Source organism: Schistocerca nitens, chromosome 1 (genome assembly GCF_023898315.1).
Source record: "Schistocerca nitens isolate TAMUIC-IGC-003100 chromosome 1, iqSchNite1.1, whole genome shotgun sequence".
Lineage (NCBI taxonomy): Eukaryota > Metazoa > Arthropoda > Insecta > Orthoptera > Acrididae > Schistocerca > Schistocerca nitens.
In genome coordinates this window covers 271,561,038-271,579,294 of record NC_064614.1, presented here as the reverse complement: position 1 = coordinate 271,579,294, position 18,257 = coordinate 271,561,038, and the positions used below count along the sequence as shown (strand labels likewise).

The following is an 18,257-nucleotide window of genomic DNA, read 5'->3' as shown; positions in this document are numbered from 1 at the left end:
CCCGGCCGCGGGCGCGCGTGGACGAGGAAGTGTTTACACCGCCGGTACTCGCGCGTGTTGTTGTCTGACTCAATCGCCATGGCACAAAATTTTCGAAAGATTACGATCTAGTTTACGTTCGACAACGAATATGCCAGACCCAAAGCTTTAGAAATAGAGCGTTTTTTGAGGGAAGAAATTCGTTTACCTGCTGCAGACATAATTGGAATACACCTGTCCATTGTAAGCAGTACAATGTACGTAAAGATGACCGATGAAGCTGCGCGTGAAAGAACTCTCTCCGCTGCTCAAAGAGGATTTAAATTTCTACATTCCGATGGCCATATCAGCGATGTAACAGTAGCTCCTTCAGGATTGGGTGTGAGGGTCATCCGGATCTTTGAATTGCCGTTTGAGGTGCCAGAATCGATGGTTACTGAATCGCTGTGACCATATGGAACGGTACTTAGTCACACGACTGAGCGCTGGGCAAGTTTTAGCACCTATCCTGTGTTAAACGGCGTCCGACAGGTGCGGATCGTCCTTACTAAACATATCCCTTCTTATTTATACATTGGAGGATGTCGAGCTATTGTGATTTACGATGGCCAACCACGCACCTGTTCTGGCTGTGGTGGAGAAGGACATATCCGCTCGGAGTGCATACAACGCCGCGTCGTGCAACTGCCACACGGAGAAGCGTCACAGCGAGAAGTTCCCAAGCAACTGCCGATGACGTACGTGTCGGTGGCCCGCCGGGAGGTGTTGCCAAGTTCGGAGCGTGACAAGGACGTGTTTCTGCAAGAGCAGACCGAGTTACGGGAGCATGGAGGTGACTCGGAGAATGTCCCTAGACCCACGTCATGCCAGATGCGGGAGGAACCCTCCGAGAACTCACGTGTAGCACGCGGCGTGGAAGTAGAGGTCGAGACAGTGGCGCCAGCAACGGACCAACGAACGATTGACGAACACAGTGAGGCAACAGAGGGCAGGGCACGCAAACAGCGATCGCTGAAGCGTCGCAAAAAGCGTCGCCATAGTTCGGGTGACACGTCCCCGCCTAGCCTAGGGGACACGGAAGTTATCCTAGCCGAAGAACTGTCTGACACGGAACACGTGCCTTTAGAGGACGCTGACAGGATTCCGTCAGATGGTGACCGGATTTCCTGCCATTCAGACGGTCCCTCTTCATTGACACCGACTGACCCAGCGCTGCCGACGAAGGAGTCAGGGACGCCAATGTCCAGGCAGCCACATAGCAATACATCAGAGGACATTTCTCGGATTGATGACCACTGCGACTGGGCGGAACCAGTCGAAGACCTACAGGAATTGACACCCCCAAATGATGACAACTCACTTACAGGATGCACACCACGGAACAGCGGCAACGGAGGGCAACCCATTGGCGGGCACCCCTGACTAGTGGACTAGAGCCCTTGGAGTTCTCACTGACATGACACGAGCATGACAACGACAACGGACCAAGCATATAAGGTGGGCACAGTGAACATTAACACCGCACGTTCGCTTGCAAAGATGCAACTTCTCCGGGACATGATTTACGCCACAGACGTTGATATTCTGCTGATGCAGGAAACCTGCAATGCTGCTTTTCCCGACGTGCATGGATACAACACTTACCTCGCGCCGACTCCAGATGGAGGACGTGGCACAGCGATACTAGTCCGGGAAGGGATTCCGATGTGTGACCTCGATTACCTTCTTTCGGCTCGGGGTTTGGCTATGACCGTGAACGGAATTCGAATCGTCAACATCTATGCACCCTCCGGATCTGACAATAGACAGGCGCGTGCACGATTCTACTCGGAGGAGATTGCCCCCTTATTCCATGGAAGGTATGATCACATCTTGGTAGGGGGGGGGGGGGGAGGGATTTTAAGTGTGTACTCGCATCGAAGGATCAAAATCCTAATTTCAGCTCCTGCCACGCTTTGAACACGATCTGCCGGGACATGGCCCTAATGGACACGTGGGAAAAGATCCATGGACAGCGAGAGGGCTACACGTATTTTACTAGCCACTCGGCGAGCAGGCTGGATCGGATTTATGTTTCTGACAGATTACGGTATCACGTGTTGATTGCTGAACGTTGGCCCACAGCTTTTACGGATCACCTTGCATATTTATGCACGTTAACCCTCCCACGGCAGCGGGTCTTGCGGAGTCGTAGTTCCTGGAAACTTAATTCCTCCTTATTAGTGGAACTCGAATGTCGCCAGCGGATCTAAGAAACATGGCAGACATGCACTCGCCGTCTGCCGCTGCAGCGTACGGTTCTTTCATGCAAAACCGGCGATACGAAGAGCTCTCATAACGTATGGCAAGGAAAAAGCGAAATGGCTCCGAGATACACTTGATTATTACTACATGGTGCTCCGCGACCTGTCCTCCAATGCCCCATCGCCCGAGCGTCAAGCGGAAGTCCATCGCATTCAGGCCTGCATTTTATCGATCACGAGACGTCGACTGGAGAGACTCTCGATCCGTGCTCGGTGCTTGGACAACGTCGATGGAGAACGTATTAGCATGCATCTTGTGTCCAAGGGACATGCGCCTAATCGCCTGTCCCTGATCACAGTGTTCCATGATGATGATGGTCGGCCCTTGACGTCACAACAGGACATTGCTGCTGAGTTTCTGGAGCATAACCGCCTCCTTTTCACTGGGACACCGACGGAAAATCGGACAGGAGAAGAAATTTTGCGACAGATGCAAACGGAGGTGGATGGTCCGGTTGCAGAGGCGCTATTAGAACCCCTAAAGGAAGATGACATCCGGGGCGCACTCACGAAGGGTGCGGTGCATAAATCCCCTGGGCCAGATGGGTTGACACTCGAATATTATCGCGCATTTGAAGAATTAATGATGTCCCAGTTGGTATTGATGTATAATGAGTTATTGCGCCCTGACACGGACGTTCCGTCGCAGTTCACGGCGGTACTGCTTATACCAATACCGAAATCGACAGCGAGTGTCAGCTCTCATCAATTTAGACCGCTCACGATGCTCAATACTGACTATAAGATCTTTGGGCGAATGTTGGCGGCAAGGCTCAAGACTGTAATATCGAAGACAATAGCACCAGACCAGGCTTGTCTAGGGGTTCGGAGCAACATACATTCTATCCTAGGCGAATACCGTGACGTAATTTCCCTGACGGAAGCTTGTCGCATGCGAGCGGCGTTCGTATCGGTGGATTATGATCGTGCCTTTGACAGGATCAACCATGTCATAGCGTGTAGGCTTTCACGGCCGGCGTCTTCAGTAATTAAAACTTCCGGGCTAAGAGGCCGTGGTCCAATAGTAGAAATACTTCTCCCTTACGTTTCTTGCCAGCTGCGGGCAACATCATCTGAGGTGAGTCTACGACTGGTTGCTAGGCCGTGGAGGTCCTGTTTATATAGAGCGCGTAGAGGGCGCCACCACTCGTCACGTGTTGTCAACAGTAAAACTATCTCTGGCTGGCGTCATTACTCTCGATCGAAGGTAATCGATTGTCACATCTTTGGTACAAAGGCGATCGCCATATCTTATGTAACTTCAAGCCTTCTTCTTTCCTGTTAAAATTATTGTGGCGTTTAAAAATCTCTACAGCCTCTCTATACATACGTGCGATGTCTTAGCTAGCACGCTCGTCTCACTAAATTTTAGTTCATGGTCACCCGTTTCAAAAACATGTTCCGCTACAGCCCATTTGTCCGTGTGTCCCAGTCGACAGTTCCTTTTATGTTCAGTTAGGCGAGTATTAATACTTCTTTTTGTGGTTCCAATGTAAACCTTCCCACAACTACACGGAATCTTAAACACACCAGGAGTAGCTAAAGGGTGTCGTGCATCTTTCGCCGATCTTAAGCATTCACTAATCTTCTTGGTGGGTCTGAAGATTGTTTCAACTCTGAACTTGGCCAGCACTTTCCCGATACGGTCCGTAATATTGAGGATGAATGGAAGAAAAACTTTCCCTACCGATGGTTGTTGTTGTTGCACGTTTTCGGACATTTTTCTCCTGGGATGGAGTGCTCGATCTATCTCCTTTCCAACGTACCCATTTTTCTGGAAAGCGGTTCGTAAGTGATTTAGTACCTCTTGCAAATAAGCTGGCTCACAGATTTTATTAGCCCTGTCCACAAATGTCTTGATAATACCTGTCTTCTGCCTGGGATGTGGTTTGAATCCTTATGAAGATAACAATCGGTATGCGTATCTTTTCTGTAGGCTTTGTGACCCAGTGTCCCATCTGCTCGTTTAATTATTATGCACGTATGTATAGAGAGGCTGTAGAGATTTTTAAACACCACAATAATTTTAACAGGAAAGAAGAAGGCTTGAAGTTACATAAGATATGGCGATCGACTTTGTACCAAAGATGTGACAATCGATTACCTCCGATCGAGAGTAATGACGCCAGCCAGAGATACTTTTACTGTTGACAACACGTGACGAGTGGTGGCGCCCTCTACGCGCTCTATATAAACAGGACCTCCACGGCCTAGCAGCCAGTCGTAGACTCACCTCAGATGATGTTGCCCGCAGCTGGCAACGAAACGTCAGGGAGAAGTATTTCTATTATTGGACCACGGCCTCTTAGCCCGAAAGTTTTAATTACTGAAGACGCCGGCCGTGAAAGCCTACACGTTATGATTAGAACGCCTCTACGGGGAGGATATGGCGGTTATGGTACGACGATTGGAGAGCCTACGCAAGAAGAAGGCCCAGCAGCTTTGTTCGCTCACTTTCTTGCTACGTTGTCGTGACACCGGTACAGTTCCGAAGTTTTTGAAGGTCAGAAGATAGTTTCATTCAGCGCAAGCTAGCCGTATCTATTCACGCATGGAACTGGCAATGCTACGAGGACGGATCCATCAAACACGTCGAGGACTGGCGGTAACATGCAGTCAACTATTAAATCACCATCTATTTATTAGCAATACAATGTAGGTTTGCGATTGGAATAAGGTGGATGGGCTAACATTTAGATCCACGGAACATAGTGCAGAAGTGTGTTCTAATAGGCAGAAGAAGAAGTTTGATAATCTACAGAAGAGCAAACAGGAAACTCCGGTTATAGACAATTCTCGGACGGTTATAAATTTGTCCGGAAAAGAATTATCCAGGGAAGAAACTTCTGTTCTCTCGAAAGGAGGAAATTTTGCAATTACTCCACTGAAGATTCCAACGGAGGATATTGTAGCCAATATAGAGGCGGAGATTCGGCTGTTACCATCACACACTGCTGATGAAGTTAGGATGGAAACAGCCAGGATACTGCGTAAAGCTAAGCCACCTAGCAGTAATCTGTCTCAAGGAGAAAAGAAAGCATTACGGGAGATTAATGCGGACAAGAGTACTATTGTACTTTCTGCTGACAAGGGAAATGCTACCGTGGTGATGAAGAGTGAAGACTAACACAAGAAGATCGGTGACCTTTTGGATCTTACCACTTATAAAAAGTTGAAAAAGGATCCTACAACGAAAGTGTTGACAGTTACCAATCAATTAATAAAAAAGTCTTCTATTCCTTCAGAGGATAAAAAAGATCTTTGCAAAACGGAAGCTTATCCTCCTAGATTATATGGGCTACCTAAGGTGCATAAACTTAATGTCCCACTGAGACCGATAGTAAGTGCTATTGGATCCCCTACTCAAGAGCTGGCTAGACATCTTGCCACCTTGTTACAACCGTTTATTGGAAAAATTGATCATCACATTAAAAACTCTATGCACTTCATCGAAAACTTGAAGGAGATTACCGTCAGCCCCAGTGATATTCTTGTCAGCTTTGATGTGGTGTCTCTGTTCACCATGGTTCCTGCCAACGAAGCTCTTGCTTGCATATCTGACATATTTCCTACTGATATAGTAGCTTTGATTAGACATTGCCTTTCCACGACTTATTTTCAGTACAATAATGAGTTCTATGAACAAATTAATGGAGTGGCAATGGGTAGCCCTCTAAGTCCAGCCGTTGCTAATATTTTTATGGAATTTTTTGAACAGCAAGCACTGCAGTCAGCCAGAAAAAGGCCTTTGAAGTGGTATCGGTATGTGGACGACACTTTTGTCATATGGAATCACGGTGAAGAAGAACTGAACCGTTTTTTGAAGCATTTGAATAGTATCAAATCAAAAATACAATTCACTATGGAGACAGAAAAAATGGACAGATAAATTTTTTGGACGTCTCAGTAATTAAACGAGCAGATGGGACACTGGGTCACAAAGTCTACAGAAAAGATACGCATACCGATCGTTATCTTCATAAGGATTCAAACCATCATCCCAGGCAGAAGAGAGGTATTATCAAGACGTTGGTGGACAGGGCTAATAAAATCTGTGAGCCAGCTTATTTGCAAGAGGAACTAAATCACTTGCGAACCGCTTTCCAGAAAAATGGGTACGCTGGAAAGGAGATAGATCGAGCACTCCATCCCAGGAGAAAAATGTCCGAAAACGTGCAACAACGGCAACCATCGATGGGGAAAGTTTTTCTTCCATTCATCCTCAATATTACGGACCGTATCGGGAAAGCGCTGGCCAAGTTCAGAGTTGAAAAACTCTTCAGACCCACCAAGAAGATTAGTGAAAGCTTAAGATCGGCGAAAGATGCACGACACACTTTAGCTACTCCTGGTGTGTATAAGATTCCGTGTAGCTGTGGGAAGGTTTACATTGGAACCACAAAAAGAAGTATTAATACTCGCCTAACTGAACATAAAAGGAACTGTCGACTGGGACACACGGACAAATGGGCTGTAGCGGAACATGTTTTTGAAACGGGTGACCATGAAATAAAATTTAGTGAGACGAGCGTGCTAGCTAAGACATCGCATTATTATGCACGTATGTATAGAGAGGCTGTAGAGATTTTTAAACACCACAATAATTTTAACAGGAAAGAAGAAGGCTTGAAGTTACATAAGATATGGCGATGGACTTTGTACCAAAGATGTGACAATCGATTACCTTCGATCGAGAGTAATGACGCCAGCCAGAGATAGTTTTACTGTTGACAACACGTGACGAGTGGTGGCGCCCTCTACGCGCTCTATATAAACAGGACCTCCACGGCCTAGCAACCAGTCGTAGACTCACCTCAGATGATGTTGCCCGCAGCTGGCAACGAAACGTCAGGGAGAAGTATTTCTATTATTGGACCACGGCCTCTTAGCCCGGAAGTTTTAATTACTGAGGATCAACCATGATTTCCTTGACTCGACCATGCGACGAATGGCGATACCACAGGATTTTATTACCGTCGTCATGCGCCTCCTTCGCGGCGCTTCTTCCACGGTGAGAGTCAATGGCAGAGTTGTATGCAAGGATGTCCCTTGTCGATGATACTGTTTACAATAGCGCTCGAACCATTGATGCAGACTCTTAGACGGAGTCTAACAGGCGTCCGACTCCGTGCGAGCTCCTTCACGTGTCGGGCATATGCCGACGACTTGATGATACTCGTCCGACCGGAGAACGAAGTAAGTAAGGTGGTTACCCTTCTTACTACGTACGGAGTAGCTGCGGGAAGCAGGGTCAACAGGAATAAAACCAGGATCATGCACATCGGTCGAGGGCTGGACGCTCTGCAGAGTCCGTTTACGACGGTAGACATCTTGAGATGCTTAGGTGTAATATTCACCCGATCGCTACGGCAATCAGCGGCGGCGAGCTATCGACGTCTCCTCCAGCACGTCCGACTGCACATACGCAACAATACACTCCGGACGCACGACCTGCTCCAAAGGGTGGACTACACTAATGTTCACCTAGCCTCGCGACTGCCGCACCTGGCACAGGTACTGCCAATGCCACATGGTATTGCTGACAGATTAATGGTGGCCTTTGGATACTATGTCAGCCAAGGAATGTTGTTTAAGATCAAATACGAGACTTTATTTCTCCCACACCATTCCGGAGGACTTAACCTCACGGATGTGCGGAAAAAGGCTCTAGCTCTATACCTGCGAGCGACGCTACGAACTTGGAACCAACGGCAACACGCCATCACATCGGCCATCCTGGATGTGCTTCTTCCCACGTCCTTTGAACCGCCGGTGGCGGTAGACACAATTTCGCCCTCTTTTCTCACATCGCGCGATTCTTTGTTGATTTTAGTTATGTTCAGTTACAGATACCTTCTACAAGAATCCTCACTACCCGTGAGATATATCGATACTTGCGGCGTCATCATGGCAGCAATGTTGTCGAACTTAAATACCCAACGCGAGACTGGCGACAGATTTGGCGCGCTGTCCATACGCCTCTCCTCACCACGGCAGCGAGATCGTCATGCTATACATTCATCAACCGCAAGACAGTCAACCGCATACGATTGTACGACATTCGCATGGTAGATTCCCCACTCTGCCTCATATGTGGCATGCAGGACACCGACGAACATTTTCTGCAGTGCGGTGAGGCAAAGGATGTTTGGCAGCTGACGCAACGCATCATGGCCCTCCTCCGACGCACCGACGAATCCACGATCACGACGGACGCTTTATTTTTCCCTGACGCTGTCTTTTACCCCTCACAAAAAACATCGGCAATCCGATGGATTGCAGGACACGCATCGCACTACGTGCTCTCGCGGACCTTGATATCGGGCATGGACTATTGGCATTATCTACTAGAACAACACGAAATCATCCGACGCCACTCTAAATATAAAACTCATTTTGCGAACTTTCTAGGCAGCGTGTTTCATAACCCCCCGAAGCGGTGGGGAGTCCCAGTTTTACGTTGCTTCGAGGGATAGGATTTACTCCCAGTGAAGTGTCGAGGATGTCACTTCGTCCCTATATTTCTTTCCCTTCTCTTTTCATATATGATTTTACTTTTGGGACATCAAAATTAAATGATTAAATAAAATATTATTGATACTAATAAAAAAAATACATAAATGTACAATGTTTCCTTCCCGCTGCCTCTCCCTTATCCTGTCAGGAAACGGGGATACCGTGACCAGGCCTCCAAGTAAGACCCCTGCCCACTGTGCCCCCTGACCTACTAAACCTTTTTTAAAAAAAAAAATAAAAAATAAAAACAATAAACAAAAAGAAGTGGTTAAGGCGTTGGACTGCTAATCCAATGTGGGAAAAAAAGTGGCTAACGCACCTGCCTAGTAAACAGGAGACCAGGGTTCGAGTCACTAAATAAAAAAAAAAGTGGTCAGCGCGACAGACTGTCAATCCTAAGGGCCCGCGTTCGATTCCCGGCTGGGTCGGAGATTTTCTCCGCTCAGGGACTGGGTGTTGTGTTGTCCTAATCGTCATCATTTCATCCCCATCGACGCGCAAGTCGCCGAAGTGGCGTCAAATGGAAAGACTTGCACTAGGCGGGCGGTCTACCCGACGGGAGGCCCTCGTCACACGCCATTAATATAAATGTGAAATAATGTGTGGGCTAGATCTCTATATACTTCCATACCGTTGCCAACCATTAGCTGTTCTACGAAATTTGGAGAATGGAGAATGATTGGTAAACTACTGCTGAAAAGAGTAATTCGGAAATGAATGCGGAACACATCAGTCGTACTAAAATTTTGATTCTTTTTTAATAAAAACTTCCTAAAAAGATACAGGCCAATTTCGCAGTTAATTGAAAGAATTAGAATTCGAGTAGTGATGCTACTGTGGTAATGAGGAACCAGAAACCTAGCTTCGAAAGTGATGCACATTTATTGTACCATACTCTTTATTTAAGATATTTTCTAAAACGACAATTGGTTTCAGAAGCTTTGTCCTTCTTGGACACGCCAGAAACAACCTGTTGTAAAGATGGCGCGAGGCGCCCCCCCCCCTTCCCCCTCCCCCCTCACCCCCTCAGATATGCCTCTAATGTTGCTCGGTCAAGTTTTTTGCTCTCCACCAACCTCCGAAAGCAGGTCCACCCTCGATCGTCACTACCCCTGCAAAAGGGAAGAAGAGTGCAGTGTCTTATGAATCTGTAGTTCCGTTGGCCCGGCGATACAGTGGAGAGGAATTATTACGTCACTCGTCAAGGGCCGAATCTATATAAGAAGAACAGTTTGATTCGGAGTCTTTTCAGCCTCAGTTCGCCTTGCGCCTGTCACATGTTCCATGGACGTGGTTTAATCACTGAAGATTCACGAAGAAAGAAAATGTTTTGAAACATCACCTTGAAAAATTATGAATGACTCACCCACCTACCCATCCACACGGGCGCGCACACACAAACACAACACACACACACATTTTTGTTTACATATCTGTTTATAGTTTTACCGAAAGTCGTAATTAATTAGTTGAAAACAGCACGGTTCCCAGTCAGATAGAATATTAATTATAGAGTGCCCTTGTACCAATTTCTGCATAGACTTTTTCTTCTTCTCCCGTTACTCGAGGTCGGCTTTTCTGATCACGCAGTGCCATCTGTCCTGCTGGTAGGCATATATTCACTTATGCTCAGCTTTTCCAGATCGCCTTGTATGTTCGCCAGTTGGCCGGCTTGAGGGCTTCGTCTCCCTCTCTTATCTGTAGCCATGGAAAGGCAGTTTTCCACAACAAGCTCATGAAGTCCACGTATTATGTGACCATACCTCCTCAACCTGAGAGTTCATGATTTACGGGAGCGGCTTTGAAACCCATTGGACACTTTATCTTTCAGTGTTAGTCCTCTAGCGATCGTAACAGGTGCGTATCAGTTGAACTGGTTTCCTTTTCCTAAGCCTTTTTTGATGCCTAGGCTCCACTGCCATGCGATAGCAGTGGTGTTACAGTCGTTTCATAAATTTTGCCTTTGGTTTTTACGCACTGCACAGAACGGCTGAAAGCATGCTCCACTTGTTGCGCCCAGATGTTATTCTATGAGTTATGTCTACTTATATTGACCCGTCCTCTTCTCCACCCCTCAAGGTTCTCCGGATTTCCCTGAAGTTATCAGATACAATAGCTACGTCTTAGCATACAGATTTCAATGTTGGTTTCTGCATCTTTATCATTATCTACAACATTAAACAATGAGGAACTTACCCGGCTTCCCTAATGGACACCTACCTTACCATCAAAGCTCTATGATACGCCACAAGAGCTGTTCACCCAATTTTAGAAAAATTTGGAAATTTGTGGTAAGTTCCTATGGGACCAAACTGGTGAGGTCATCGGTCCCTAGGCTTACACACTATTTAATTTAACCTAAGCTAACCTACGCTAAGGACAACACACACACCCATTTCCGAGGGAGGACTCGAACCTCCGACGGGGGAAGCAGCGCGAACCGTACAAAGCGTCCAGACCGAACGGCACCCAATTTTAGACATTGAAACTTCCTGGCAGATTAAAGCTCTGTGCCGAACCGGGACTCGAAACTAGGAGATGAGGTAGTGGCGGAAGTAGAGCTAGTGGGCAACTCATGAGTCGTGGATAGGTTAGTCGTTAGAGTAATTTCCCGCCACGTTCGAGCCCTAGTCGGCCACACAGTTTTAATCTGGCAGGAAGTTTAATTGTTACACCTGTTTCTACTAAGTCGTATACGGTACTCAGGGACATGATGTGAACGTAGAACTTACCACAATATTGTGCTTCGCACGCTGTCAAAGGCCTTTTCTAGATTTAAAAAGACCAACCAAAGGTTTACTTGTTTCTCGAGATTTTGCTCCTCACCAGTCTTGTTGCATGAATAGCAGCCATGGTTCTCTTTCCTGCTGTAAACACAAACATTTTCTGTTAATGAGTTAAGGTGAGCTAGGCGGTTTTCAATTACTTTTTTCTACATTTTAAGGGTATTGGATATGAGTTTTGTTTCAGAAAAATTTCCACCAATCACTTACGTCTCTCTTGTCCTTGTAGAAAGGAGGCAGCACGCCATTTCTCCAAGTGTTTGTTAGCCATGTATTGACTAAGACGAATATGCCAAACCTCATCCAGAGAGGCTGAAACTAGCATTCCTCTCGCACAATGCAGAAGCATGCAACGTTCCCAAACGTTACGAAGATACACTAACGTAACTACCCTGTGTGTTGCAGCTACATCTCCGAGGCGCCGGCCCTGACGCAGCTGCCAGAATGCCTGTTCTGCGACACGCCCGCCGGATTCCGTTCGCTGTGAGTAGCCTTCTCTCTTCCATCTTCCCCTAGCCAGCGCTTACAGTTCCTCATCTGCAATAGATACCGTAAACAGCGAAAGTATTACGAGGCAATCTGGTGTAGCAATGTAACAGTACTTCCCGCTCTTTCTCTCACATTAGGTAAAAAGTACTACCAGTGGAGCACAAAAAAGGCGAAAATGTTCCTCCTTGAAAGGTTCTGTGAGGAACCACCTGTCTCAGTTCTTATTCCGCCTTCCTCAACAAAAATTTTGGCATGCGAACATATTCGCGCTATTTCAACACAACATTCTACGTCCTTTTACCCAGTCTCTTTTCATAGTTGAGCCTTCATACTCAGCACCTCTTCCACTGTCTCCTTTTTCTCCCACTGATTTACAGTATACCACTGCCACAGTTTCCTCTCTCACTTACACTGTCTCCTTCTATCTTTCTTTCCCACTGCCACTGTCTCCACCGGACACTGGCAGCTCAAAAATTCTGGAGCGTCGAATTCGTTGTTTCCCCTATAGCCAAGTGTTCAAAATTTCGGTCCAAAATGCACCCTACGTGTTAAAGTTTGCCGGAATGGGAAGTTTCAACCCCTCCACCTCTCTCTCCCCGAAGTCTATGTATGGTCCTCATTCATCTGTATGTTTCATTTCCATTGTCTCCGCTCTCTTTTGCTCCTACTGATTTTATCTCCATCCATCTTCTACTGCCGACCATCAATATCGCCTATCTCTTTGGCTTCCATTGCCATGGTCTTCACTTATTTCTCTTTCTCTTTCACTGTCACTTTCTCTCCTTGACCATCACTGTCTCCTCTCTCTTTCTCTCCATCTGGCACAGTCTCCTGAGGCCTGAGGCAGCTAGTTCTCCACTTTTCTGTTAGGGTCATTTAAAGAGCGACATATTCTCCTTTTTGTGGTCCGAGAGGAGCATTTGTCCGCTGGTTCACTTCTTTTTCCTGCTACAGCATGAAGTGCTGCTTATATATAACGAATTCTATAAGCCAATAAAGTTTTGACGGTTTATTTATATACTTCGACACAGTTATATGCTTTGACTCGTATAAACAACAAATAAATACGCACAAGGCTAACACAAAATCTTCTGCTTAGAACGTTTTTGGATACTCTGCTCATCGATCGCAACTCATCAACGATCTGCTTATGATTTATATCCTAAAGAAGTAAAAATGTTATTAGAAATGGTTAACTAAATTTGTAGCTTTTCAGCTTTTACATACTTTTCAGCCATTTTAAGATCCTTTCCAGCCCATTTTATGTCACTGTAGTACTACTTTCAACATATTTGTATAGGCATGAAGTTCCCATTATACAGAAACAGGCGACATAAAGATTTATTGGTGAAAGAACTGTGACTAAAAACGTAGTTTTGTGACCTCAAAACCTTTTCGATTACCGTACAACGATTGGCATGTGTTCAATACATCAGTTAAACTACATCTACGCATATTTTACGTGCGTAAGTACGGTAAATTTTAACCTCTGCATCTCGGTAAGGGATAATGATATCGAAAAAATTCCAGAAATTAAAAATATATGGTAAAAATGTCAACGATTTGCCATTAACAGAAATTATAGAAATGGCCGTCCACACAATTAGTATTTTTCGTACCCAAAAATAATTGTTTTTCGGGGTTTTCTCAAGAAACGCCCAAGAACAATTTGTGCTTTTGATAAGCCGCCTAAGGTCATCTAGGCCACACCTAATACAAAAGAACCAAGTGGTCTGCTCAATTTACCTGGGCTGAGGGAAATGTGTTATGTTTAATTTTTGACCCTGTACTGTAAGATAGCTACAGTATGCCCATTCTTCCGATAGGTGTACAAATGATTAGATCAAGGGCTATGCAAAATACTTCACCCCTTACCTCTGTGCTCAATTGAACCCGAGATATGACAACCTGAAAAATCACATTTTCGCTCTCCGCTTTTTGAAACACTTTTTGTACTTTGTACTGTCGTGCACAGACTATACCAGCCCCTGCGTACCTTTTATTTGATTTTGTGTGCGTGTAGCGCATTAGAAGAACTGAAATTCGCACTCGCTTCAAAGTATGGCGATCGCGATAGAAATTGTTATTTCTGCTAATTTGGTAGTCGCTGCGCTTGTGATCGGGCAATAATCGACCGTGAGCGCGAACTGGCTTCTTACGGGGCGCAAAGATAAATCGTGTGGCTGTGGTTGCCGTTTAATTAACCTTTCCCAAATCACATGCAAGCACAAGTGCATATGATATTAATTTTTGTTCCCGGCTATTTTGAACATATCTTTGGCAGAGGATGATATAAACATTCACGCTCACTAATTAGCATTTCATATTAATAACTTTTACGTAATGAATGGAAATGCGACCGTAGGCCGCCATGAAAGCTAATCTTTGCCAGTAACTTTCTGCAAGGCTCTAGTTTTCTCTCTTTGAACAAAAAAATACTTTTAATTACGTACACTTTAATCTTGCAAATATAAATAATATTTATATTCAGCTCTCAAGATTATTACGGCCGTGTAATATGAACTTATATTTACTGTTAGTTCAAAGGCGTCTAACCGCCATTGACTAAGCAATACTGCAAGCAAACGGCCAATCCTATAATCAATTGGTATGATGTGATGGGGAAGCGCAAAATGACTTTTCGGATAAATGAAAGGTAGCGCATAAATCTTAGAATCTATATTCCGCAAAATTACACTTACATTCTCAGACGAGAGCAGGCCGGCAACGTTTTTACAGATTTCGTCACCAATGGCGGCGACTGAGACCTACTTCCATGAAACGAGACAAACGAAAATGTCCTTCTTCATCAAACAAACAAGAAAAATGATAATAATGATTTTACACTGTCAGTGATTTTATTTCAATTACATATGAACACGTTGGTTCTTCTAATGACGTAATGTTTTCACCACACTTATATTTCAATGTTTGTTTGTTATTACTGTCTTAGACAGTCTCTTTAAATTATTTTCAGTCTTTATTCCGTCACTAATGAAAAACAGTTTGTAGCAGGGATGGCACATGACCAATACAGGGTGTAACAAAAAATATGACCAAACTTTCACGAAACATCCCTCACAGGTAGACTAATAAAACTTGTTATATTCGACAAAGGTCCGGAAACGCTTTACTTCCATGTTAGAACTCATTTTGCACTTCTTTTCATGATCACACCAGCCGTGGGAACATACAGAAATAGAAGATACCAGAATCACATGAAACGTTTTCTCACATGAAATGTTCAAAATATCCACCTGATTACGTTTGATTAGAATGTGCACTAAGTTGTAATTCTTAGAATCATCGACAGTTGTTCCCATTGTAGGAAGGTAAAGTTGATATGCGACAAACTTCATTGCTCTACTAGCATCAAGGGAGTAGCATTAACATTTTGGTGTTGATCACGTAATTAATTTCCAATACAGTGCAATGAGAGCGTGCTGGAATGCGGAAGTGGCAGATGCCCGTTTGCTGTGCGCATCAGCAAATGATAATGGCCGTGACGCTCAAAGTTTGTTTCTGGAGAGATTTCCGGAAATATATAGCCCGACAGGAGGAAGTTTGAAACAAGCAGCACGGGACGTTTGGGCCTACTGATCGCGACTGGGGGGAGCCCTAGAAGGATGAGAACACCTCTACTGGAGGAGAAACATCTTCGCGCAGCTCATGACAAACCTTGCGTCAGAGTAAGATAATTTGCTGCAACAAGTAATGTTGACCACATGACTGTCTGGACACTGCTGCTTGATACTTTGCTGTATCCGTACTATGTGCAGCGTGTGCAGAAGATTCTCCTGCACGGGTACACTTTTTTTGCATGGTTCAGTCAACGATGTGTCAGCTAGTTATAGAAACCGAGTTCTAATATGAAAATAAAACGTTTCCTCGGCAACCTCGATTGCACATATTTTCTTCCTCCACGTGTGAGCAATGTTTCCTGAAAGTTTAGCCATACCTTTTTGTTACACCCCGTATGACAGTTCACAAACAGCGACGCATGAGCAACAATTTTAATGTGTTTCCCTTTGTCACATCCAATTTACTTTCCTTAATGATTTCGAATTCTCTAAACATCTTATCCTAAAGTAAAGGCTGATGACCCACAGATCAGGTTCAACAGGATGTGAGTAAAGGTAAATAACAGAATCTTTATCGACGTCCAGCTGAATGGGAAAACGTAGGTAACTTAAATAATGATTTTGTACCAACATGAAGTAAATGTTTGTACTCAACATGGAAGGCTGTTAACAAACGGATTCCGCGTTCACTGAACTCCGAAAAGCATTCAACACAGTTCCGCGCTACCTCATAATGAGCACGACACGAGCGTACGGAATATCAGACCAACTGTGCTGTTAGATTCAAGAGTTTCTAGCATACAGAATACAGGATATAATTCTCAACGGAGAGAAATCTTCCGACGTAAAAGTAACTTCGGGCATACCTCAAGGGAGCTGCTGTAGGACCATTCATCTAATGATATATAATCACCTACTGGATAACGACGCAAGTTCCATCAGGCTTTTCACGATGATGATTTTATGTACACAAAAATCACAACGCTAGAAAATTGTAGCGAAATTGAGAAGGCCCCAACTGAGGATGGTCACTTGGTGCAGGAACTGACAGGTGATCCTCAGCATAAACAAATGTAGCGTATTGCGCATAACCACCCATTTTTATACGACTACAGGATTGTAGAACAGTCACTGCAACACCCATTAAATATCTAGGAACATGCGTAAGGAGTGGAAAGACTACATAAAACTAATCGCAGGTAAGGCAAGTGTCAGGAAGATTCATTGGGAGAACCCTCACGAAAAGTAGACCACCTACAAAAGAGGTAGCTTATAGAACCTTCGTTCGACTAATACTTGAACATTGCTCGTCCGGCTAGGATCCGTGCCAGATAGGATTGATAGGGGATGTAGAGAAGATCCAAAGAAGAGCAGCGTGTTTCGTTACAGGTTCATTTAGCAAGTGCGAAAGCACCACGGAAATGCTCAGACAAGTCCAGTATCACGCGCTGCAAGAGTGACTCGTCTTGGTTGGTTTGTGGGATTGAAGGGACCAGACCGCTACGGCCATCGGTCCCTGACTCGTCTTCACTCGTAGTTTACTGTTAAAGCCAGTACTACTAGAGAACGACGCAGAGGCGCTCAGAACACTCTCAAAGTTATGTTTCGATTTGTTTCAGTGAGCGGAAATGAAACTGAATCTATATGTAGCTTAAAGCAAAATGTTGGTGAAAACATTCAAGTACGAGAATGCATAGCTTAACCTCACTGCGAGAATCTTAAGAACATCGTGCCTTGTCTGGAACTTACTGTAATCACAAAATCTGACTATGAACTTTGACGAAAGAAAACTGGTTACATTTGGAAGTAAAGTTGATTCCTGTGAAATTTAAGTAAAGAAAGAGTCTGTTCTCTGCACAGTTTGTCTTACCTGGATGCAAACTGCTGTCGTAGTACGTCTGGATAACACAACTGCAATATCTAAAAACTGGGATACACAGAGGTGCAGTGCGTACTAAAAAACATTGCTATCATTCCTGGTTCAGAATTTTTTTATAATGGTCTTTAAATAATTGAAAATTGACTCTTGGGACGCGGACAGTGACTCTGTTTTAAATGAACTCAGTTCCAATTTCATTTCCTTACAATGAATAACATTTAATTAAACTTCAAAAATACTTAAGCTTCTCTGAAATCACGTAACAATAACACAAGAAATATTCAAACTGAACTTCACGTGTATAATCTCTTCTTAAACAAAATTCCAGTATGTAATTCTTAAAACCATTTCTCTCTCAATGATCGATAAATACTAACAAAAAAGGAACAAAAAGCGAAAACATTCCTGGATGTCTGACGAACCAAGAATGCTGCATTATTAAACCGCTGCCGCAAATAAAACAAACTTAATCATTAGACGTAATCCAATTTTCGCAACTATCATCGTAACAAAGTAAAAATCAGTTATTTTTCTCTCCGGAATAATAAATAATTTCAAAAATCTCCTTTTTTTGTCTCTTGCTGCGCCCCTGGTATCTGAGTGGTCAGCGCGACGGAATGTCATACCTAACGGCCCGGTTTCGATTCCTGGCTGGGTCGGAGATTTTCTGCGCTCAGGGACTGGGTGTTGTGTTGTCCTTATCATCACTTCATCCTCATCGACACGC

The 18,257-nt window shown here is 44.6% G+C and overlaps 1 protein-coding gene across 1 annotated transcript in view; it reads left to right on the top strand.

The window, feature by feature from the left end:
• Positions 1–18,257, top strand: part of LOC126242682 (thyrotropin receptor-like) — a 706,981-nt gene that overhangs the window by 230,662 nt on the left and 458,062 nt on the right. Inside the window, exon 3 of the mRNA XM_049948112.1 lies at positions 11,987–12,064. Coding sequence (XP_049804069.1) covers positions 11,987–12,064 — 78 coding nt within the window. The remainder of the gene's footprint in view (positions 1–11,986; positions 12,065–18,257) is intronic.